Below are 26,534 nucleotides of genomic sequence, written 5' to 3'. Positions count from 1 at the left end.
TCTAACATTAAGTTTACCTGGGAGCCACCATTTCTCTAGTGACTTCGACAAGGACAGGAAGCCGCCGGCTTGTCAAAGCTCCCCTCATTTTTCCTCAGGATTTTTTCAAGCTGAATTTTTAGGTGCAATCTTGACATTCAGGGCCTCGGCGGGTAGGGGGTTCCATTGATTTATTAACCCTGTACAGGTGACAAAAATCTGTTTTCCATCCTATATTATTAAATAGCTTGAAGTCGTTATTCCCTGTATGTATTACAGTTAACCTTCCTACAGAAGGGGTCTGGATCAGCAGCCCCCAAAGTGTTCAGTAGTTTAGGTTTCGATGAGATCAGCCGTCTTCGATTTGTAGTGTTGTTAGTCCTGTGGTTCTTAACCTTTCCTGACATGAGTGGTATCAGAAGAGAAATTCCAAGTGAATTTCAAGTGAGCAAATAAGTTCAAGCAAGAATCAACAAATCATAGTTTACCATAATTAAATATTTCATATAAAGCACTTGTATAAGAATATATTAAGAAGCAATTAAGTCGAATCCAGAGCAGGACAGAAATGGTTGGGTGCGTTTTCTCGCCATTGATATGCCGTTGCTAACCTAGCAGTAATTAAATAGGTACCCAGGAGTTATAGTCAGTCTGTTCAGGATTGCATCCTGGGATGGGTCAGCAATTCGACCCTGTGAGGGGACCCTGGATCCCCAGACGGGATCACGGTGAACCCCTGTACCCAGGAGTTATAGTCAGTCTGTTCAGGATTGCATCCTGGGATGGGTCAGCAATTCGACCCTGTGAGGGGACCCTGGATCCCCAGACGGGATCACGGTGAACCCCTGACAGTTGGTGTGGGACTACACTTGCGTTTCAACTTTAGCCAACACCTATGTTGACTTCTGTGCTGCACAGGCAGGAGGTGCTGCCAATCACCGGGAAGCAGCCACGTCGCGTAAATACAGAGATCTTGATCACCACTACAATTTTGTCCCATTGCCTCAGAGACACTTGGTGCCTGGGGTAAAAGTGCTGCTAGTTTTTTTTAAGGAGCTGGGTTCCAAACTAATTGAGACAACTAGAGACCCTAGAGCCGCCAGTTTCCTCTTTCAGCGCCTTAGTGTGGCGATCCAGAGAGGAAATGCTCACTGCATCCATATGGTTCCTGCCCGCCATCTGAAGAGCTGGAGGAACTTTGCAACCTGTGACGAGTAGCCTTGTACCCGGCATGTAACAAATGTAACCAAAGTTGTAACCCTTTTTGTGTAATGAAATTTTAAATACAGGGTGTTCACTAAGAACTCTAATTGACCCGGCCAGGATTCGAACCCATGCCGTCCAGGATCACCCCCCATATACCGTATATCCGGGTAAATATACTCAGCTACAATTTTCAGTGTATATACCAAGAGTTTATTTTACTCCCTGATTATGCTCAGTACTAACCTACACATACAGGTTAATTAGTAAGCCTTGTGTGGCCTTAATAACCCTCCAGCAGTTGCGGATTTTGGGTTGTTTGAAGTTAGCGGGCGAGAGAGAGAGAGAGTAGTTGCTAGGGTGGCCAACAGATGGCAGGGGCAGTCAGCATGGCTCACGTGTGGAGGAGCCTCACCCGGCACCAAGCACTGAGGTCTGCTACACGCACACTCGCAAACATTTCCGCCCCAAAACGCCTCAAGGTTTCTGCATACATTCCAGAGGTGCGGAGAGGAATGGCTTACAGCGTCTTGGAGAAGGGGTGCCCCAACACCCTCGACTACAGGGTGTTCTTGAGTGAGTACAGCGTTATTTATGCTTATTAGTATGATCTATCGGTCCTCTCTGCAGCTGGATGCCGACACGGCGAACACCGATGCTCTAATTAGTGCTTATTTATGGTGTTCGCGGCAGATTTGGCTATCTGTTACAACAAGATGTTTCTATTTTAATTACCTTCAAGTGTACAATGTTATTGTCGGTTGATAATTGAGGGAAACACAAGTAAACAGGAATGAGGAACATACTTGCAAAGTTTGTGAGGCTTTTATTTACCTGAAAGCCACTAATACTAGAGTGGATCGAGGATGACAGGAAGTCTGCGGCTTGCCAAAGGTCTATCCATTTGTCCTGATGATTTTTTTTTCTAGTTGGATTTTAAAATTCAACCGGTTTGGCATTTACGGCTTCTGCGGGTAGGCGGTTCCATGGGTTTATAACTAGATGAAAAAGCATCTGTTTTTATATACTGTATTTCACTTCATTTTTACGTATTCCACATAATTAATATGATAATTGTAAAAGCACAAGGCCTCATAAGTTCTTGAAAAAAATGAACAAGCGTTGAAATATGAACAGATTTGAACGGCCCTTCCCTGGTATTCTTCGCGGGAAAATTGAATGGCAGCTGTGTCTAACTTGTCAAAATAATTATTATTTCCAGGTGTCTTGTATAATGGGCGGTGTGATGATCCTCAAGACTGTCATAGAAGTACACAATCCTCCACTAGCACAATAAATTAGCCACCTCCAGCGGCAACGGTACAAGTACCCAGTGTGCTTGTGCACTTGCTCGACACACTAGGCTGTCGCATAAAAATATTTACTGTATCAGAGCTACATCTCGTCTGCAAGATGATTTATCGAACTTTTGTTGCCTTATTAAGCCCTTTAACGTTTTTGGGAGGCCTACTGTCATTTATTCAGCACGCCAGAACGTTTGGGTGACGATTGTAGTCATTTTTCAACGTCATGTCGGCTAACTTTATCTCGCCTTTTTTATATTTTATTTTGCTTTTATTGCATTTTTTGAAAATACCTTCATAAAGTACAATTTTTGGCTTTAAAAGATACCAAATTTGAATACTACCATGCATAATAACTTCAAAGTATGTGTTTGAAGTCTATCGCTACGCGATTTGCTCTTCTCCCATAATTAATTTTTGTAATTAAATATTAATGCAATGATGAAGATAAGAATAAAGCCTTGGCATAAGATTCTTTCAGGGGAGATTTTTTAATTTTTGACGAGTGATAAGATAATGTCAAGAGCGATATCCAGATAAGATGTGGTAAGTTATTAATAACTAATAATATTGGTTGTGTCGAATTTGACATGTCCATTATAAATTATTGTCTAGATTTTCTCCAGACGTTTGAGGGTTAATACTTGCTGAAGACCTCGAGGAGATGGGTGAGAATATGTTCATTCCCCCCCCCCCCCATCACCATGCTAAACAGGGACGGACCCCGTTAAAATGACTGATTAAAATGTATGTTGATGAAAGTTATGGTAGTCGGGAGAATAAGAAACTGCGTGTATGGGTATAGTAGCGGTAAACGGAGAACAGCAGTTCAATAATTTAAATACCTGTTAGCTTATAGATTAGAGGGTTTTGTGTAGCAGAGGTTGAAAGTACAGTCAGGGAAGCAGTGACTTCATATTAAAAAATTAACCATTTACCTTTTTTTTCTAAATTATTTTGGTATTAAGATGACTCATTTGTTTCTTATAATTTTGCACACACGTGTACAGTGTTACAACGAAGAAATTTGCGACTGAAACCATTCAGGTACCGAGGGAAGGGCTCGGGTTTGGTCAAATCTTCTTTCCGGTTGTCAAAACAGTATATATGTATCGTTTATATGTGTCGTTTCATTTTAAAATCCGTTGGCGAATCGTCTTATGTAACATATGACGTGCATCCTCGAAGGCTGTATTAATGAGAGGTGTTGTAACCTTGTATTTGTACGTGACGTGCAAAATAAGTACAGTAGTTAAAAGATGTTGAAATGGCAGCGAGATGCAGTTTTGTTGTGAAGTTGATGGATAAATGAATTAAAATGTTATGGAAAGATGTGGAGTACAAAAGCCTTATGGAAAGATGTGGAGTACAAAAGCCTTATGAAAAGATGTGGAGTACAAAAGCCTTATGCAAAAATGTGGAGTACAAAAGCCAGTAGATTGTAAAATTACACTTCTGTTTGATGGTCATGTCTTACTCATATTAGGAATATTCCCATCTCTTTGTAGTTCCCCTTCGTGATGCTACCTTGTTAGCTTTCTTTGTGCATATTATTCCTACTTCCAGCAGACACTCAAATGTCGGTACACAGTGATCACGCATTTCCATAAGGGTTTCCAACTTGACCTCTCTTTGCAGGTAACAATAGTCATAATAACGTGACTAAAAACTAGACAGCCAATCAACAAATCAGAAAATAAAAGAAGTGACGATGAATTCTTACATGAACTTCCCTAGTTGTACTTACCTAGTTATGCTTGCGGGGGTTGAGCTCTGGCTCTTTGGTCCCGCCTCTCAACTGTCAATCAACTGGTGTACAGATTCCTGAGATATGCGTGACTCGTTCAGTGTATTTTAAGTAGTTAACTAAGTAATGTTCATTTGATATATCACGTTATTGTGATTTCTGTGTGTATTAAGTAGTCTTGAAGGTTCATCGAACTTAATCTTGTTGGTACCCCGGACATGTTGGCTTAAGTGGTTTATCAGCGCTGCTTCAAATAGTTTTAAGATGTTGCCTACAAATAGGTTTCAGATACTTTTCTTCAGCGAAAATGATCCAAATTTCTTACTTCTGTTAGGCACTGGTTATGGACCAATTCGTGTTATCGATTTTACAAGCGTCATACAATATTAAGAATGGTAAGGTTGTGACTAACCAGAAGCGTTCAGACCGTAGGCAATCCAAGTAACCTATCGAGGACGATGCTGATTAGTCCGAAGAAAAGTCAATATTATATTGCTATTTAATTATTTAAATCGCCGGAATTTTAATGTTGTGGTCGATAGCCTCAAAATTGGGTTACATTAAGTGAGGTGCCAGATTACAAGGATATTTTTTTACCTAAAGCCGGATTGTTTCCATAATTGCCGGTACGCTCCTTTATAGGTTCATCTCTCCGAATGAGCTACATTAAAGGATTTTCATAATGGATTAGAATGATTAACGTCACGAAGAGAGCGTGGGTATGGAGAGCCGGGAACGGCTCAGCAGGGTGGGGGGCTAGAGAGAGGGGAGGGGGAAGGGTATGGGAAATCTATAAGCTATAAAATGTATCGACTCGTTAATGCAGTCACTTATTAATGTGTGGTTCATGCAGAGCGTCTGCAGTCAGCCAGACTGCAACTCTGGGGACTCAACACGCACCAGCCACACCCACCGATGATCACAACATTTAGAAACTTGCGTAAGGAATCGTTCAGGACCTTGTATACCACTTATGTCATACCAATCCTGGAGTATGCAGCTCCAGCCTGAAGTACATACCTAGTTAAACACAAGACAAAATTAGAGAAGATTCAGGGGTATGCCAGCAGACTAGTCCCAGAACCGAGAGGTATGAGCTATGAGGAAAGGCTACGGGAGTTAATCCTCTCGTCCCTGGAAGACAGAAGAGTAAGGGGAGACATGATAACCACTTACAAAATTCTCAGGGGAATTGACCAGGTGGACAAAGACCATTTAGCATGGGTGGAACACAAAGAAGGGGACACAAGTGGAAATTTAGTACCCAGATGAGCCACAGAGGTACCTTAACCACTCGACCAACCGTGACCGTACAAAGCTTGTTCCTTGTTGTTGTTATAGATTCAGCTACTCGGAACAAGTTCCAAGTAGCACGGGCTATGGTGAGCCCGTAGTGGACTTACCTGGCACAAGAGCGGTGCTGTGTGAGCTTGTTCCTATTTGTGTTGCTCACGTACAAATTCAAGCTTTTTCGCATTTGTGTTGCTCACGTGGCCCCACATAGTGAGGTGATTCGATGGAATAACTATGCCCAAGCTTACCACCAAGTGCCGTCGGGACGTTGGGATATAGCCTCGGCTTCCAATGTCTTTTGTACGGTCACGGTTGGTCGAGTGGTTAAGGTACCGGGTACGCCAGTTGCATGGTGCTCCTGGCTGTCTGGGTTCGAATCCTTCTGGGGTGTGGAGTTTTCAGTTTATATATATATATATATAATATGACAGTGTCAGACCACGGAGGAAGAATTGAAACAGGAATTTCCTTAAGAACGAAAATACGAAAGTACTTAAGGAAATTCCTGTTTCAATTCTTCCTCTGCGGTCTGACACTGTCACATTTTTCATCACGTGTTAACAGCCATGTGCTTTTCTTCCTCAACCTGCTGCATGTTAATGTTCTTTTTTTCTTTTCTTTTTTATAAATGTTGTTGATTTGATAGTTGTAGTGTGCATTGTTAAGGCCTACTTAAAAGGGCATTTATAATTGGATAAGTTACAGTACATTAATTACACAAAAGAAAGTGGCAATAACAGCATAGCACGTAGACGTTATTATATAGTGTGTAATTATTCAGCAGCGTCTCTCATTGTGGTCCTTGTTGGTGTTGAAGATTTAGTTGGACTGGGGGTGAGTAGGCTACACGAGGGTTGTTGCCCTTGTGTATGTATGGGTTACCTCGGCTGTAAGAAGTGGGGGAATACACACCACTAAGGGGTTTGTCTTGGGACTGTTAGGTTATTGAGACTAGCTTTTCAGCACCGTCCATCAGTAAAATTCAAATTCATAAATATTTAAAGTTTATGAAGTCTTTTAAATTCATTTAAATAAAAGGTTCTCAAAAAGACAAAGTTATAAAGAGACGATTATAGGATTGTTTCTACCTGGCCTCTCCAACTCCCAGTGGTAAGTTCCCTTTGTTCAGGAGGAATATGTCGCTTGTTCTTGACCGTAGGGACATTGACCTCGCCACAGCTGAAGGTCTTTGTCGCCGTTCTTGACCGTAGGGACATTGACCTCGCCACAGCTGAAGGTCTTTGTCGCCGCTCTGCTCCAGGTTACTCTAGGTCACCACACCCAAACCTGCTGCAGGCTGTCTCGACTCGTGTCTCCACCATGACCTAGCTTGTGGAGGTAAATACGGATGTCGGTGAAGAGGCTGAAAGTTGTGTGTGGAGACTCCATCTTGGCGTGGTGTATGCCAGGGTGGACATGGTGTTGATCTAACGGGGCTCGGTCGGCGTTGACACGGCCCCTCCCTGGTACAGCGTACACCTGTATTTCAAACTGTGTGCGAGACAATTTAAGGAGAAATCTGTTATGGAAGCCGGCCAGCGGGAGGTGCGCCACTAGGTTACCGTACCAGATAGGTCATCCACCTCGTCCCATGTCTAGGTCAGGCTGCCGCGCTACCCATCATACCACTATTTTTTTCCTACTCTCCACCACCCGATCACCAGCGTCTTCTAACTTTGTATAATAATTCTAATAATTTGATGGTTTACACGACACCCGTCTTGATCTTTTTGTAGTTGCAAAGAATACGAATAAATTTAGAGTGGGAATATCTCTTAATCCTAATATACCCCCCCCCCAAAAGGGGTGTACATTAAACAAGCGTATACATGTGATAAGTTTCTTGTCATATTAAAAGCAGGTTGATGACAATTTACCCCTGGGTCATTACATACACACACACAGATCACACTAACGTCATGCATCAAATGAACAATTTACCCCTGGGTCAGTCGCGACCCATGACGGCTAATAAAGGGGCGTAATACATCGCCGCGTTGGGGGATAGATAGTCAAGTAGGTCACGCTGACAAGGGAGGGGAATGTGTGGTTGCTTGCTGGAGAGGAAGGTAGTCTTTCAGCAGGGGAGCTGCAAGGTTTTGCCTTTGAAGTAGAGCTCTGACATTCACAGGTGTTTAATGTCTTGCGCATTTTGACAGATGGTAAGGGCTAGATGGGGCAGCGGATTGTTAGAAGTTGCTTCGTTTAAATTACAGTGTTTTATATATTGAGTTAATTTTGTTAAACTTACCTCGAGCAGAAGAGTAGATATGGCAGCGTCACTCACCTGCGAGTGAACAGTCATAACATTGTGAATACCACCACTTAATATCACGAAACACGATCTTCACAATAAAATGAGAGATACGTAAGACTATGTAGAAGACGTAGTGAAATGTAAACACATGGGAAACACTATGAGGCGGGGGGTTAGTAGTTTGGTATAAGGTTTATGGTAAGGTCTTTCACTAATGTAGACCACACTATAATGCTTTCCACTTTGGACCACTTCGGTCAGTTCGTTCCTCAACGGTCCAACCTAAACCAAGTTCCATCTGGGTTCATGACCTGTCTGTCCGCCCTATTCTTCCTTGGTCCACTCTAATGCACCACGTTTCACTTCTAGTCTGCACACCCAGTAATTATACTCTCCCTCTGTCTCCAGAGGTGCGTACTCGCCTAGTTGTGCTTACGGGGGTTGAGCTTTGGCTCTTTGGTCCCGCCTCTCAACCGTCAATCCATTGATGTACAAATTCCTGAGCCTACTGGGCTCTATCATATCTACATTTGAAACTGTGTATGGTGTCAGCCTCCACCACATCACTTCCTAGTGCATTCCATTTACTAACTATTCTGACACTGAAAAAGTTATTTCTAATGTCTCTTTGGCTCATTTGGGTACTCAGCTTCCAGCTGTGTCCCCTTGTGAGTGTGCCACCCATGTTAAATAATACATCCTTGTCTACCTTAGCTCTTCTGTCTTCCAGCGACGTGAGATGCAGTTCACGCAGCCTGTCCTCATAACTCATGCCTCTTAGTTCTGGGACTAGCCTAGTGGCAAACCTTTGAACTTTTTTCAGCTTCGTCTTGTGCTTGACTAGGTACGGACTCCAGGATTGGCCTTACATATGTGGTATACCAGGTTCTGAAGGATTCCTTACACATGTTTCTGAAATCAGTTCTGATGTTAGCCAGCCTCGCATAGGCCGCTGATGTTATTCTTTTGATGTGGGCTTCAGGAGACAGGTTTGGCGTGATATCAACTCCTAGATCTTTCTCTCTGTCCGTTTCATGAAGGACTTCATCTCCCATTCGGTATCCAGTGACTGGCCTCCTAGTTTCATTACCTTACATTTACTTGGTGGTTGAACTTTAGTAGCCATTTGTCGGACCATTCCTTCAGTTTGTCTAGGTCATCTTGAAGCCTCATACTATCTTCCTCTGTCTTTATCCTCCTCATAATTTTTGCATCATCAGCAAACATTGAGAGGAACGATTCTATACCCTCTGGGAGATCATTAACATTTAGCAGAAACAGTATAGGTCCAAGGACTGAATCCTGCGGGACTCCACTGGTGACGCCTCACCAATCTGAGGCTTCACCCCACACAGTGACTCGCTGTCTTCTGTTACTTAGGTACTCCCTTATCCAATGGAGTACCTTCCCTTTCACTCCTGCCTGCATCTCCAGCTTTTGCACTAGTCTCTTGTGTGGTACTGTGTCAAAGGCTTTCTGGCAATCCAAAAATATGCAGTCTGCCCACCCCTCTCTTTCTTACCTGATTTGTGTTGCCTGATCGTAGAATTCAATTAATCCTGTGAGGCATGACTTACCATCCCTGAACCCATGTTGATACGTCACAAAGTTCTTTCGCTCCAGATGTTCCACTAGATTTTTTCGCATAATCTTTTCCATCAACTTGCATGGTATGCAAGTTAGGGACACTGGCCTGTAGTTCAGTGCCTCCTGTCTATCCCCCTTCTTGTATATCGAGACTACACTTGCCGTCTTCCAAGTTTTTGGCAGTTCACCTGTTACCAGTGATTTGTTATACACCATGGAGAGTGGCAGGCACAGTGCTTCTGCTCCTTCCATTAGTATCCATGGTGATATTCCATCTGGGTCTGTAGCCTTTGTCACATCCAACTCTAGCAAAAGCTTCCTTCCATCCCTGCTAGTAATCCTAAACTCCTCTAGTGGTGCCTTGTTAACTATTCCTTCTCTTATCTCTGGAACTTCTTGCTCTAATAGAAGACCTGGCATTTTTTTATTGAGTTCCTCACACACTTGTCGTTCGTAGTGAATCTGTCTGCTCCTATCCTCAGTTTCATTACCCGTTCCTTAACTGTTGTTTTTCTCCTGATGTGGCTATGCAAAAATTTAGGTTGAGTCTTTGCCTTGCTTGCTGTGTCGTTTTCATATTGCCCTTCTGCCTATCTTCTCACCCCGACGTATTCATTCCTGGCTCTCTGGTATCCTTCTTTGCTCTCAAGTGTCCTGTTATTTCTATAGTTTCTCTACGCCCTTTTACTTAGTTGCTTTGCCAGCTTGCATCTCTGATTAAACCATGGGTTTCTCATCTGCATTTCATTTTTTCCCTTTTGGACCGGGATAAACTTGTCTGCTGCCTCCTTACACTTCTGTGTGATGTATTCCACCATGTGGAATATGTATGTGTATGTATGCATGTATGTATATACGACTGATCCGGTCGCTTGTGGTAGCTGTCATTGTGGTAACTTGTAACTATCGGTTGGACTTTTGGTACTTTGGTGTTTCCGTCGGGCGCCCCTGAACCCAACAGCCTTGTTCCTATCACCTGACACTGTTCATCCCGAATACTAGTTACGCGCGTTGGGTGGGGAGGAGTCAAGGTTTCCTGAGGTAGGTCGCACACTAATTTGCTAACTTGGATAGTTTTTATGGCGAAGATTCTGCTCTGACTTTCTCTTAAATCCAGCATTCTTTAAACCAGTTTTTCTGTAGGTTCTAACAATTCTACTTTCAATGAAGGTGTACTGGCGAAGCACACTGGTTGGGTCCGTCTAATTACCACAAGCTACCACAAACTACACAAACTTCAGAAAGCTTCCTGGCAATACGTTAGTAATGAATAAATATGATATATTAAGTTAGGCTGACCTAACCTAACCTAACCTATCCTATCCTAACCTAACCTATCCTAACCTAACCTATCCTAACCTAACCTATCCTAACCTAACCTATCCTAACCTAACCTAACCTAACCTATCCTAACCTAACCTATCCTAACCTAACCTATCCTAACCTAAGCTAACCTAACCTAACCTAACCTAACCGAAGCTTGGATCGTCGACTTGATTTGGCGTCACCAGCTTTTTATTTTCGTCTAATTTCTTTATAAAAAGATACTTTTTCAGATTAAAATTATGTTTTTTCGTGTTGTACATTCAGCACCAACATTATAATGAGTAAATATATCATATTTATTCATTACTAACGTATTGCCAGGAAGCTTTCTGAAGTTTGTGGTAGCTTGTGGTAATTAGACGGACCGCACTGGTTGTGTTTGTGAGTACGGGGTGAACTGGTGCGAACTTCTCTTTGATTGGAATGAGCCATAGCCCATTTTTTTTCCTGCTGGTGACCAAGTGCCTGGCCGTCAATCAGGACCGTGCAGCCTGTGAGGGTCATGAAGGAACAGAACATTACAAGACTCCTGAAGGTGCCCGACCACCCAAGGCATGAGTCTTAGAGTGTAGGTCTGCCAGTTGCGAGCAGAAATTGTCCACCTATTTAGGCAGTCTTGTGGGGCCCAAAATCATATATAAAATACAGATCATGATTACGAAGTCAAGAGTCTGGTAGAGAGGGAAGAGGGCGAGGGAATGACGATGCTTTTAACTTTCTAAAAAGAAAACAAAAAAGGTTCCCCTGTAACTAGACACTTGCCGAGCGTCAACTCGCCTGAGAAACCAAACAGGTTAACTGCAGCAGTTCTTGTAGGTGGGCTGTGGCGCGGGAGTGAGGTCATGACCTGTTAAGGATTTCACAAAGACTTTTTGAGGCCTCTGTAATCTTTCTGCGCTCCCTCTCAAAGGATGAGTATGGGATGTACAGTGAGCTAGTCGCCGCTGGCGACTGTTATACCTATCATTTTGTGTGTATGTGTAGGCTAAGTGTGGGAAGCTTCCCATTACGGCCATCTTATAATGTGCCGATAACATTTTCACAAGGAGTCGTTATCTTAAGGTTATCTGCAGATTAAGATGCTCTTGATATACACCTCTTAATCTCCCTCCCCCCCACCAACCTGCATATCACCCCTCCCTCATGCGAACACCACCTCTCCACACCCTACAAATATCTTTCTCCCCGCCCCCCCCCACCCTCTCTCTCCCCGGCACACACACACGCACGCTCGTACATATCACCACAGGTCACAGTTCCAAGGATTACGGGCTAATGCCACCTCTTGGGTGGCTTAATCTTCATCAATCAATCAGTTCCGAGGAGAACGGCCGGGTTTATGGTCTACCTGGAACCTGTTTTATTCTATGAAATAAAGGGTAATATGGAGTGTTAAGTGTTTACATACATGCAGGGTTGCAAATTTCGTGGGTCTTGAACCTTCGGTTGGCCTACCTTGCGGTATCTGCTTGACCTAGCCATCTGGGTGGCGGTTATATACTTATAACCGCCTGGTAGAATTCTACGTCTCTCTGGTGTAGTGGTAAGACACTCGCCTGGCGTTCCGCGAGCGCTTTGTCATGGGTTCGTATCCTGGCCGGGGAGGATTTACTGGGCGCAAATCCTTAACTGTAGCCTCTGTTTAACTCGACAGTAAAATGAGTACTTGTTGTAAAAACGATTCTTCGCGGCAGGGGATCGTATTCCAGGGACCTGCCCGAAACGCTACGCGTACTAGTGGCTGTACAAGAATGTAACAACTCTTGTATATATCTAAAAAAAAAAAAAAAAAAAGTAAATTTAATTGCTGGCGACTGACAAGGAAACGGCAAACATAGGCTTCGGTTGTCTCGGCTGTTAAATTTTGGTGGGTTATTGCAGTGTTGAACTATTTTCCTAGTGCAATGGACCTCGGTCGTAACATAGGAAAGTTCATATAATGCTGAGATCTACTCTATTCCTTCACGCCTAAAACTGTGCCGATGGACAGAATTCTCACTTGCAATCCATGCTTCGACAAGAAGCAAAGTACAATGCATTTAGCCAAATTGATGCTGTGGTCAAAAGAGCGCTCCCTCTCCCAAATTATTTACACTGGTGGCTCCTTGCACCAGTCCTATGGTGCAGCTGGAAGTGCAGTTGTTGACAGCGGGAGATGGCTCCTATTCCCGCTCGCATAAATAACTTGCGTCCACTCTTCAAACATAAGTGTTGGCCATAATCTTTGCACTCGAACGAGTATATGAATCCAAAAGTCGACATGTTAGTTGTAAATGACTTCTTGTCATCCTTGACTGCACTCTGGTCCCCAAGGCATAACTGTGACATGCTTGTCTGACAGCCCCCACTCCTAAGGTCAAGGAGGTCACTAACGTCAAGAAAACGATCAATTTAAAGTGTCTTAACCTAATCTACCAGAGGACCCAAAACAGAAAAGAGGACAGCACGTCACTTTCGTAAGTTGCTTCCATTTTCTAATGGGAAAATTGTTCGCCTTGTGTAACGCATACGAACCAAAAGCGACGTTCTTTGTAAGAGGACATGTTGTGTTTGAAGCTAGGCAAATATATAATAATGATAGAGTAAAGAGTTTGTCTCCTGTGGATTCCTTACCATATTGGCCTCTGAACACATGATAGATCTGATGAGTTAGCCAAAACATTTGCTCGTAAAAAGATTAAAAAATCCCTTGAAGTCCGGAGGACGAACTTCGCATCTTTGCTTGGCGGTTAAGGTCAAAGGAGCTTTCGTCTCGCCGGCTCACGTCACTTTCGTCATTCATCTTTAAAGTTAAGTATAAGCCCGGGAGAGATCCAAGAGATAAGTATCACCTGATCCAGTTTTTATTAGGCAGGCTTCTGTGTCCGGCTGGTGATTATTAGAAAGTTATAATGTCCGGTTTTGGGTTAAATTCATTAACATCGCCAACAACCTTACCTGCCCATTAGAGCTTCAATTTGCTGTTAAAAACATACCGGATGGTAGGTCAGTCTGGAGTGATCAGCAGATGGCTAATCATAACGATAGCTAATGCCATGGCCGAACTGGTTTCAATTTCGGTTTAGTCCAATGTCCGGAGTCTGATGACATATATACATCAGCTAAATGGGTGTGATATGTGATATACCTTTCAAGCTGTATGAAAATAGAGCTTGTTGTTGATGTGGGACTACTACATAAAACATCGCGCTCCCAAAGAATATGCACCCAAGTAGTGTAGGAGTTAGTATTGAGCAAGTTGGTCAGGAGGGAGTGGCAGGCAATATGTTTGAGAGTAGACCACTTTTTCTAGCCAATATAGAAGAAAACCCACTTTATACGAACATATTCCAGCGTGTGATGTCGCCAGCCGGAAGCCCTTAGTTGGGTGGGAGGGTGATATATGCAGGTTCTCTGAAACACTGGTTATTAGTTTCTGGAGAATTATGTACCTATTATTTTATGGGCTACTCTTTTTTTTGTATAAGTTAATATCTGGAATTTTTCAGGAAAGTTTTGTCAGGAAATTTCCCTGGATGTGACTACATCAATTTTCTTGGTGTTACAAGTAAAAAAATAGAGATGTCTTCGTAGAACTCCAGGCTGTCTTTACGCTGACCAGGGTAGTGACTCGCATGCTTAAACAATAGAATGTGGGTTGTAGGCAGGGTTGGCTTGGTAGCTACCCACTTGCCCGGGCCAGGGATTTTAGTTAACAAAAAAACGGGCGGGTTAAAAAATAAAACGTCTTTAATATGGGCCAACTTAGTTATTTCCCTGGTTGTAGGACCTGACCACTGTCGACAAAATTATTCACACACTTGGCATCGCTGGGGGGGGAGGGGGGGACTTGAACCAATTAAAGAATTCAGAAATAACTTGTCACAAATGTTCGAGAAATGTATAAATATTTAATTCAAAATGATCTACCAGATATTTTGACCAAACGTCACAAGTTTAGTAACGGTAGGTAGTGCATGCAGGTGATTGTAACGCTTCCATCGCTGCCCACTGAATAGATGTGAGGATGTTTAATAAGCAAATCAAAGTTGTATATATCTGGCTCACCTAACAACTGTGTTTGGTAGTCTTGAGGTAGTCGATGATGGTAGTTTGATAAACTGTAAAGAGACTTTTGATATAGTTATGTTAATGTACTACGTAACTAGCTCATCAGTGCTGCAACTTGCTTAGTTTTAACTAATTTTGGTACTGTGTAACCTTTAACGCTACCGCTCACATGATGGGGTATGGAGTGTATAATAAGTAAAGTAAACTAAAGTCTGTATGCTTGTACACTAACCCTTTGTGTTGTGGCTGTGTGCCTGTGTGGTGGTGATACTCTCGTCACATCACCCTTTCCACTTGTAAGTTTATCATATTGACGCAGAAATACATGTATGTGTACGTAGTATGTATATTAATATGTATTTTTGATTATGGGTGAATTGTATAAAGTAGTTGTAGTGTGTGTACCGTTTTCTGCTACCCTAGTTGTTGGCTAAGACAATAAATGACTGAAATAGTAGGATTGATACGTTCAGAATATGTAGCTCACGTTGTGGTGTCCATGTTATGCAACTTTTTATGAGTGTAACCAGCAAGGGTAAGTTGCCTACTTTCATTACAGGACCATAAGTATTTGATGTCAACCCTTGCAGGGGTCTAGATTCACAACGGCAGACAGCGAGAAAAGAAAGTATCTCTCGGACGATCGATGTAAGAAAAAATAAATACAAAAGTTGATGGGAAAGATCTTGAAGTAATAGACATAATCTGCATATAATGAGATTCGGGAATTATGTAGAATGTTAAGAAAAAAATCATATCAAGAGTATATTATGCCATAAACGGTGAACATTGTCTTAACTCCAGATTCCGGAAATCTTCGACGGTTTGGGTTGATAAGGCTGCCTCTGAGAACTTTGTGTCGGCCGGAGCTACGAGGATAGTAATCATGTGGTGGTTTCTCGGTAAATCCAGCTGATGCCAGATGTCCTCCTCGGATATTTCCAGGTGGTGCCTGACATGGTCTTTCCGACGTGACTCGTCTGGCAGGAATTGAAGCTCTTCTGCCTATTGTGTTAGATTCAGCTACTCGGAAGGAGGGAGGGAGGGAATTATCAGGAAAAGCGCCAAGCTATTACGACTATATAGCAATTGGAATGGGGTCAGGATAATAATTTGGGATGGGACGGGGGAAAGGAATGGTGCCCAACCACTAGGACGGTCAGGGATTGAACACCAACCTGCATGAAGCGAGGCCGTCGCTCTACCGTTCAGCCCAAGTGGTTGTGCTCGGAACAAAAAGTTCCAAGTAGCGCGGGCTATGGAGAGCCCGTAAGTGGAGGCTCTTTGGCGCCATTATCTGTATCAATAGCTGATACGGGGGATAGGGGTCCGTGGACACGCCAATCCAATCCAAGACAATAAGGCTGGTCAGAATGGTGAGTTTATGGGGTACACAAGTTTCTCTTCTGTCTATATCTGCCACTCTTATACTTATCACTAATATCCTCTACCTACGCGCTTCTCATATCGCTCCTATTCCTTAACCTGACTTTTCTCCTGCTTTCTGGTTTTTCTCTATTTTATATATTTACATTTTTTTCTTTCTTATATACAGTGTCTATAATTTAAATGTTTTCTCCTTAGCTTTTTATTAGATAAGACTAATCTAGAAAATGATTTACCAAAGCTCGTGGTATTGAGGGGGTAAGGAAGTGTTGTAAGTTAGATAAGGGCATGGCTATTTAAAAAAAAAACAGGGTTAGTATAAATAAAGTGAAATCCTGTGACCTCTGTTGTGTATTATATATATACTGTATCAATGATTTAGACAGACGATTGATCAGCAACATTTGCTGATCATCATACAAAATATGGTGAGAAATCAATTTTAACAAAATACTGGTAGAAGACGATTTAGATGGGCTTTTAAAATACATTAAACATACAGTATTAACATATTTTAATGCTGCCAAATGTAGGTTTCTACATTTGTCATTAAAGTAACCGGATATTAGTTTAACTGTAAAATTGCCAAATGTGAACACGAAAAATATATGCGAGTCGTGATTAGTAGGAATCTGAAGCTTAAAAAAAGTAGAAAGTTTTGAAATGAGGCAAAAACGAATAATGTGTATAAATTGGGTAAGTTTAAATTCATGAAACACCTTGGTTAATACGGATTTTGAAATAAGTTTTTGATTTATGGAACAAATTACCGGGTAACGCAATAGACGTGAGATCAAGTTTAAGTTCATTGAGATGATAAAATACATCTCAATAGGATGCAGTAGCATAGGCTATTTCTATCCCCGCGTATTTAATAAGGTCCCTCAAGGGGCTCACAAATCCATTCAGTACACAAGTTTTTAATCATATTTTACATTTCACATTCCAATAGTAATCACGTGGTATACTGTGAGATCTCTTATTGATTATGGTGCACCTGTCATTTCTTGTTTTGGTAAAGGTAGATTAAAAGAGGTTGGAGAAGGTACAAAATAAAGCTAGGATAATAATCTTAGGATGCCCAAGAAATGCTATGATTGAGATAATAAGGTTGGAATTGAACTTGGAGTATTATGGATAGAATTTCAGAGGTAAATGTAGCTTCGGCAATTAGATTGCTGAGAGACACGGGGGCTAATAAAGTTAATCCTCGCACTTGAAAGGGGTGATATTATTTAAGTATACAAATGAAAGGAAGAAGGAATATTAATATTATGCTAAATATATAAATAAATAATAGAACACGAAACAATGTATACAAATTTGACAAAGTCTAAATAATCCATTCTTAAATAATGCCTTGTTTAAGAATAGGGTTGTATAGAATATATGGAACAATAATAATACTGTACTAAATACTACTACTACGACCACAACGGCGATAGCAGCAGTAGTAATCACCTATCATTTATTAGAGAGCGAAAACTGGTTATTAGACCCCACCTCCTAGCAAATGGTAGTTGTTCATATCTGTATAAAATTACTAGGTATTAAGAGCCTGTTTTCCTAACCGTTAATAGCGTTAATGGTGTTTGTGGTAACGCAATAACAGAAGTAATAATTAGCAGTTTAGTGTTCGGTGTAGTACTAGCAATAATATAAATATAATTGACCATGTTCAGAATAATAATTTGATTATAATGGTGACCCAGTAATAGTGGATCCAGAATGCGGTACATGTGTACCGAGAAGCGGTGATTGATGGTACTGTATCTGGTACTACCCAGGGGGTGTGCGTCAAGTATCCCCCACCCCCCTGCCTGCCTGGGCAGAGAGAGTTGGTGGGTGACTTGTGGGGCGAGCGGGATGCATATAGGAGCAGCAGGAGGCAGCAGGAGCGGCAGTGCGGCTTTGGGACTCCACCAGCACAACCATCCGCCACCTGGTGGTGATCACAAGACCAGTTAACGGCAACCCCCCGACAACGAAGTCACTTAGGGGTTATTCATGTCCGTGCCACCTCTTGGATGGTTTAAGCTAAATCAATCAATCCGAAGTCACATCATCAACCACGACTAAAAGAATCCAAATACAGCCATTTTCTAGTCATTACCATTGCAAAGAAATCAACATTGAAAGTTGGTTTGACTGCAACTAAGTGTTGGCGACTCTCACGAAGACCTTGCACGTGGCGCTCCGGTCTCCCATGTTCATTTTACTAAATGTCCGTAGACTAGACTCTTGACAAGACTCAGATTCTCGGAGCTAACTGTGCATGTCTATTTATTGAATAACTTATTATATTTAACGTAATTTATTAGTTAGTAACCTATCTTGGTACTAAAGATGGGGATGATTGGGTTGTTGGTGGTGTTGGCGGCGTGTGTAGGGTGTCAGAGGGTGGAGAGTTTGGTGAAGAACAACGTCTCCCTGGTGATGCCTGATGGAAGAATAGTTCCCTGGTGGCCCGTTAAAGGCAGTGTCCCCAGCATCATCGGCCCCGGGGTCAAGGTCCATATAAACACCAAGGTCAATCTAGGACATAAACCTAGTTCTACGTTCGAAGCTTTGGGTATTATACGGAATGATCAAGGGAAGGAAAGCGAAGAGCAAGATGAGGATGGTAGCGATATAAAACGCGTGACCAAGGAGCCATGTGTTACTTGTGGGAAGCCATGTGGCGGCTCCGGAGGGAGCCAGAACCATGAGGGCACCAGGACGCCGACGGTGGTGTGGCCCGCGTCCACCAGCCAGTTCTCAGGACTCAACGTTACTGTCATCGAGAGAGGCCGCTTCAACACCCCGTCGTATCATATTTACTTCCGTATGTTCATGTTTTAATTTGTTTCTGTAATTACTAACACGTCCGAGTTAGATAGGGTTGACGCTGGATTTATGAATCGGCTGAGCATGTACGATAAGGTGGTAGAGAAGCTAGCTTAAATTTGATTAACTAACAGTTGCCTCTAGGAACCAACAACAGGTATAGGTAGGTAGGTAGGTAGATTAATGTATTAAGCAAACCAAAAGTTTTTGTGAGGGGTGATGGAAAGGTTAGAAATACATATGGACCCGGCAACTGAAACCAAATATTTGTCTAAGTGTAGTTTAAGTTTAATTTACTAAAGCCCCATACCCATTTCGAAGGCTTTGGCTCCAATTTTTTATATCTACAGCAAACAAAGTTGGGATACCGGCGAAGATATTTGGGTAAGGTTACCCATGGATTAAATATATATACTTTGACAACTTAAGCACTATTGTTCACATTTAGTATGTGATGTACAGTATGAGTATTTTTGCGGATAGTTTACATATGGTCAGGTCTCATTTAGGTTTTGAATTTGAGGAAGATTTTTGTATTCTATTTTTCATGTCAATAATCGCCTCGGGGAGACCCGTATTCAGCACAATTGGATAGCTAGCTAGTAGTGCTGAATACGAATAAATAAAACTGATCAAACTCTGCCACTCTGGATTATTTTGAAATTCTTGTATATTAAAGAACATTATAAATTACTTCAGATAAGGCAGCAGTTCCCAACGTTTTTGGGAACGATCCTATTATTTTTTTATGTTCACGACCCCGCCCTAAGGGGCCCAAGCGACCCAAGGGGTTGCGACCCACCCGTTTGGAAACACTGGACTTCGTTAGAAGTCGTGACCTCTAGTGAGGTCACTAACCCGGTGTCCTCTCTGCTAACACGTCTTAATTTTATAGTTTATTGTCCACAACGTATAAATTACAAAGTAATGGGAAAAGTAGCTCCTCACAATAATCCGTTTTCTATGCAACGGTTGACTTGGTGGGTGGCTTGGGTTGGTCCTTTACAGGTTAGGTTAGCACTTTGTATGTTGTGATAAATCGAGAGAAGTGATGCTAAGTCAGCAGAATAATTAGTGTGCCTTTCTTCCTTTCACCAGAGGCCAGCAGTATGACGGAAGTTGTCAAAGTTTAGTTAACTTATTATGCACCCTATACCCATTCTGTGGGCGGTAGTGGAAAGGGATACAAACATAATGGGTTCTTCTTGTTTGGTCATCATAATGAGCTCAAGAACTGAACCTCAAAACTCATTTAGTAAAGCGAGTTACACAGGAATTTTTGTTTTAGGCGCCAAGTGTAAATTTATGATGTATTTTTTAAAGAGTTTATATTATTTGCGGCAAAATCTGACCAGTTGTAAATTGTCCCGCCTGACAGCTGAGTGTACAGCGCTCGGTATTCGTAGTCCTAAGTTTGATGGAAACAAATGGGCAGAGTATCTTTCACTCTGGTGCTCTCGTTCACCTAGCAGTAAATAGGTACCTGGGAGTCAGACAGCCCTGCTACGGGCTGCTTCCTGGTGGTGGGGGGGACGACAAAAGGAGGTCTGGTCGAGGACCGGGCCGCGGGGACGCTAAGCCCCGAAATCATCTCAAGATAACCTAACCCCTATTAAGTTTCTCCTTTTAGTTTGTTGCATCATTTGTTTACTTCCCTCACAGTGAAGTATCCTGGTGACTCGTCTGCATGCCCTCTTATTATGCTATAGTTCAACCAAATTATTGTCTATCCAACAAACTGTTGCTTGGAGTGACCCACAGGTCCACATATATCTGGTTGATCTGACATTTCTTACATAATACTGTTGTGTTATGAGCTTGAACAAAATCTAAAAAAAAATAAAACATTTTTGTCAACCAAATTCATTCACACACATGCACTGAAGCAAGAGGATAAGCACATTAGTTTATTCAATTTATGAGGTATGTATCTTTGAACTATACAGTACTTTATTCTTATTGAAAATTTCAACGATTCGTGTTACAAATTCATTATTTCAGTGGTAGGCTGTGATCATTCTCCGATTCTTCCATTAAGGATTGCGTCAGAATTCAGAGTTGTATAAAGAAATTTTCATAATTTAACCTTCCCAGACTGAGATAGGTTTTCAGTGTACTGTATATACATACTGGCATCTTTTCCAATTCAACACATGGACTAATAACATTAACTTATATAATAGGACTTCATATTCCTTCTTTCCCCATTATCACCACCAGCACGATGTACTCTTTTGTTTGATTAGTTAGGACCTATCTAGTTTGCTTTGCTTCATCCATTAATTAGGAATATCATAAAATAGTATATCTACTATATTTTCTTTATACTAATTTAGTTTTTTTTTCTGGTACAGAGAATGAGAATGGACCCCTCTCTCCATTCCATGACGTTCCACTGTTTGCAAATGAAGGAAACAAAATTTTTAACATGGTAGTGGAGGTGCCCAGATGGACCAATGCCAAGATGGAGGTAAATATGGAACTGTACTTTTTTTGTTTCAATGACCGCCTTATTTACTTTGCAAGATATAAATCTCCTCTGCAGTGGTATGTAAATAAACACAAAAATTGTACTTTCAGTGGCAACCACTAAAACTATCCAGAACTTGCGTAAATAATAACCTTGGGTCAGACCATTTCTTAAGAGTGGATAAGCAATAATCAAGCACCGACTGAACATGAAGCCTTGTGCTTTTTTGTCATTAATTTAGCCCTTTGAGGTGGGAGCCTATCACTAGACACTTATGCCTTGTGAGTGTTCTCTTGTTCCTTGTGTAGACTCTAAAGTAGTCAACCTTGAGGAGGGTCTGTACACCTGCAGGCTTGTAGTCGTATTTGATGACTGAATGCTAATGAAATATTATTTTTAGAAGTTGACAATTAATGGCAACTCATTTGCCTTACAATATTGGTGAGGAGCATAAGGGATCACCCTTGAAACTGGTATCGATGAATCTATTGAGTACTAATATACCATGCATATGTATATAGAGTGGAGCACTGCATCTTCAGAGAGAAATATGTGGCCATGTGTAGACAATTCAGATTCTTGAGGAATCCTAGTTTGAGCACAAGTAAGTTTTGTCTTTTTCAAATGTCAAACTCTGGATTAACTGGTCACTACAGTGGCACTGGTCCGAGTTTATCTTTGCAAAGAGATTGAGCATAAATAATATGAATTAAAGGCCAAATTGGTTTTGGTACTTGGTGTCACATTTATACACAGGTGGCAGAGTTGTAGTTTCAATGCCTTATATGACTGAGTACTGGGAAGATGGGATTGTGGTGTCCCATTCTGTAATTAATTATACCTGATCTGCATATGTTGCTTGATCATTGCAGGTAGAGTAATTCACCTCATCACAATATGATGGTCAAAATTGGTTTATAATGTTTAAAAAAGCTTCAATCCAGCTAAAAAGTCAAAATATGCAATAAAAACATGATTTCTCTCTTAATATCTCACAAGACTAGTAAGCATAATGTTTAAGCGTTACATTAATAGTGCAGAAAGGAAAACGGTTTAGCTTATGCAAACAAACAACACATACAAAAATGTCAACCCATGGTGGACAGGCCACCGAACTTTCAAACCTCCTCTCTCTCTCTACACCCTCATCCTCTTCCTGAATTTCATCTCCCCATCCTTCTACCTCCCCCATCCTCTCCATTCCCTATGGACATAAAAGCGAAGTTTAGCTTATGATGGACAAAAGATAGTGATGGATGGTACTGTATCGAGATAAGTGACCATGACATCAACAAGGGTGAATTATAAGATGTTGGAGAAACAAGGTTAGGTTCATTGTTTCATATGCAGAAACTAAATAGTCACTGCTCTTACCTTGCAGATATCCACCAAGGATCCTTTGAATCCAATTAAACAGGATGTTAAGAAGGGTAAACTTCGATTTGTTGCAAACTGTTTTCCTCACCACGGCTACATATGGAATTATGGTGCACTCCCACAGGTAAGTTGGCAACTGCTGTCTTTTGACCTAAGTAGGCCTCAGGAAAGTTAGAAAGAATTTTCAAAGTACACTTGAATAGCCCTTTTAGCCCTATTTTCAATGTTTAATTCTGGATAAATTAGAACTCTTTATTCATTAAATTTCTGAAAACCTTTTTAGCACAAGAATTTATGAACCAGATTGTGGTATATTACATTACTATATACATACACCTGTATCATTTAATTTTTTTTTTTTATGCACTTTAAGACCTGGGAGGATCCCAACCACATCGATGAAGCTACAGGATGTAAGGGCGATAATGACCCTATTGATGTGTGTGAAATTGGCTACCGTGTGGCCAAGAGGGGTGAAGTCATTCAAGTGAAGGTAAGAAAGTTAATGATTACATTTTAATTCGGAATTGCCAGCATATTGTGTGGTCTGTATTTTAAGACAAAATGTTCTTTAATAGTTAAATCTGATCTACATATAAACTAAGAAATATTATAAAGAATACTGTTATAGTAGAATTGACAGTTATGCTTTTAGAGAGCTTGACCTGACAGTATTGATGAAAATACAGAACAAGTGAAGCCTGGTTATGCTTATTTATCATTGTTTCTTTTTTAATTTCAGGTGCTTGGGACTTTAGCTCTTATTGATGAAGGAGAGACAGATTGGAAGCTAATTGCCATTGATGTTAATGACCCATTGGCTCCACAACTAAGTGATATATCTGATGTGGAGAAGCACATGCCTGGTTTCCTGAAAGCATCTGTGGAATGGTTCAGGATTTATAAGATACCAGATGGCAAACCTGAGAACCAGTTTGCTTTTAATGGATTGGCTAAGGATAGAGACTTTGCTCATAAGGTTTGTATTTAATTATTCTCTGCAGAATTGTCCAATAAGACACTATGGTCTGTATTTTGAGAACCAGGAAAGGTTAAAAATTGTCAAAGAACAGTGGTGCTAAAAAATAAATACTTCTAGTATAAAAATACTGTATACTCAAAAACATGTCCTATCATGTGCAATAACTACCTGATACAATTTGGTTTATAATAGCAAACATCAGATGCAATGGAACTTTAGTATGAATATGCCCATTTATAGCCACACGATTTAAAAGGTACAATAAAAAAGTCAAATTATTAATGAAAGGTAATTATAAAGCATTTTGGTGGGCTGCCCTGAATTTTTTTTTATCTATACTGTACTGTACTGTATTTTAATACATTGTTTTATTACACCCAAGACATTTATATATTGTACAAAACATTACTGTATTAGACATAGTAATGCTGCTATTGTAAAAAACTTTTGCATTGCAGATTATCATGGAGACCCATGAAGCATGGCAGAATTTAGTAGAAGGCAAGACTGATGCTGGTGGACATAGCACCAGCAGTGTTTCTGTTCCCAACTGTGTCAACAAGCTTACGTCAGCGGATGCACAAGAAGTAGTAGATGGCTCTCCAGAGCCTGGACCAGCACAACCCATTGATCCTAAAGGTTGGCAGTTGCTGCATTCACTTTTATTGATTCTGTATGTAATGCCTTTTTTTATTTTTTACATTACATCATTATTACCCCATTGTCCACTTTCATCCGGACGGAAATGTGTACCCAGAGAATTGAAAGGAGATCAAATAAATTGGAGCACCGAGGTGACTCAAACCAGCGATCCATCCGCACACCTTACCCCTGTACCACGACATGGTATAAGTTATGCAACCTGGTATCTACTGAAGCCAGCCCAAGTTTTACATATAACTTTCCATGCACTCTAGTACAACTTCAGATACACAAAGAAATCACACTAAAGTGATATATTGTATACAGTATATCAATGAGAACATCAATCGTGTTCAAGGTCTGGCTTTTCCAGGCATTCCTGAACATAAATATTTTGGCTTCCAATGCCACTCGCAGACTGTTCAGTGATAGAAAGTTTTATTATAATCATTTCACATTTTGTTATTTGTTGGTTTATAACTATAAATTTGGTGTCAAAATGTTCGCAACTAAATTTTTAGATGCCAAAGCAAAAGTGTACTGTATGTATAGTTCATGTGCCTTAGTGCGTTCCCGAACATGAACATATAGCGCTTGGTAGGTCCCGCTTGGCAATACATAAAAAATGGTGTTTTAATCTAATCACCCCACATATTGTCATCAGAAGCCGATTATCCACTGCAACCTGCATACGGCAATGTATTTACTATTTGTCTGTTGAATCTAGCTATTAGCTCTTGGACCCCGTCTTTCTAACAAATCTATTTTTCCTCTATTATATCTACTGCATATATTTCTCTAACACTGGCATGTCAAACTGATGGTCCCCAGAGGGCCATGTGGGTCACATTTGTGTTGTCATGAGGGCCACACACACGACACCTAATTGAAGTCATTTAATACAAATTATTGCAGAATATTTTTATTACTTAAACTTAAGAAACATATAATGTGCTTTCAAATGGTTTAGCAGCTAGTCACATTCATGAATGCAAAGTAGTGAAGTAGTTTAACAAAATAAAAAAAACTGGCTTTTATGGTAAGACCCAGGCATTCATGCAAGATTGTTGTATAGCATAAGATATGTAGAAGAATGAGTAAAGTTTTAAATAATTTTAATGAAAGGAGAAATAGTTGTAAAATGTTACCTTGTGATAATTTTAGGGCTCAATGTCCCGGTCCTTGACCAGTTCTCTTGGTTGCTGAACTGGTCAACCAGGCTGTTGGATGCGGCTGCTCACAGCCTGATTGATCAGGTATCCTTTGGAGATGTTTATCAAGTTCTCTTAAACACTGTAGAGGGGTCGGCCAGTTATGCCCCTTATGTGTAGTGGAAACATGCTGAACAGTCTCGGGCCTTTGATGTTAAGAGTTCTCTGTGTACCTATTGCACCTCTGCTTTTCAACAAAAGCAGGCGTTTCAACAGTGTGCAAAAAACTATTGTATGGTGTATAATTCAGTTGATTATAAATAACACAAACTTTCCGTTCCAGTTGACCTGTGGCACTACGTTACCCTGAAGTGAACTACAGTGCACCATGCAGCCAAGTTGTGATACTTCCTAGCCCTGGCCTCTGTGGTGTAATTTCACTTGTCCATTCCCACTTTTTTGTTAAATTTTGAGTCCAACCTCTCTCATGCATCTTAAATTAAAAAAAATCATACTGATAGTTTGAAGATGAATAGTATAATTTTTAATTTCAGAATATTAGACTACCCTTCCTCAGATACAGCTCAGGCTGTTATTCCATTCCACATAGGTCCTCATAATTAAGTTTATCCTGTATGGCTGTTATTATGTAATGATTTAATTGGTTTGCCAGAAATTGGCACTATGTATCTATTGCCAAATGGTAAAACAAATAAAAATTTATATATTAAACTTATTTTTGTTGCCTATTCTTGAAAATGGTGGGGGAATGTTGTCCATACTTTGCATCTAGTGGTAATAAGTCAAATTTAATTTATGTCCTACTAATACATACAATTTCATAGTTAACTTGTATGAATTTGTAAGTCTTTAGCATATTTTTTCCTACAGCAAATAGTCGGTAAAGTGCTATGCAAGATTGTAGTGTACGTATTCACACAAAGAATATTGGTG

The 26,534-nt window shown here is 40.9% G+C and overlaps 1 protein-coding gene across 2 annotated transcripts; it reads left to right on the top strand.

Annotated features, from left to right (window-relative positions):
* Window positions 1–1,543: 1,543 nt before the first annotated feature.
* Nurf-38 (Inorganic pyrophosphatase Nurf-38) lies at window positions 1,544–26,312 on the top strand. Of its 2 annotated transcripts, none has more exons than XM_069309896.1 (7): window positions 1,544–1,758; window positions 21,313–21,428; window positions 22,810–22,929; window positions 23,179–23,298; window positions 23,548–23,784; window positions 24,246–24,426; window positions 25,924–26,312. In XM_069309896.1, exons 1-7 carry the CDS (start codon window positions 1,554–1,556, stop codon window positions 25,953–25,955), a joined length of 1,011 nt encoding a protein of 336 aa, XP_069165997.1. In that variant the 5' UTR covers window positions 1,544–1,553; the 3' UTR covers window positions 25,956–26,312. The 2 variants fall into 2 exon arrangements, with proteins under 2 accessions (XP_069165997.1, XP_045616116.1); XM_045760160.2 differs by lacking the exon at window positions 1,544–1,758 and adding an exon at window positions 18,003–18,956.
* The last annotated feature ends 222 nt before the right edge of the window (window positions 26,313–26,534 follow it).

Source organism: Procambarus clarkii, chromosome 66, assembly GCF_040958095.1.
Source record: "Procambarus clarkii isolate CNS0578487 chromosome 66, FALCON_Pclarkii_2.0, whole genome shotgun sequence".
NCBI lineage: Eukaryota > Metazoa > Arthropoda > Malacostraca > Decapoda > Cambaridae > Procambarus > Procambarus clarkii.
Note: the sequence above shows the minus strand (reverse complement) of the source record. Positions and strands in the feature narration are given on the sequence as shown.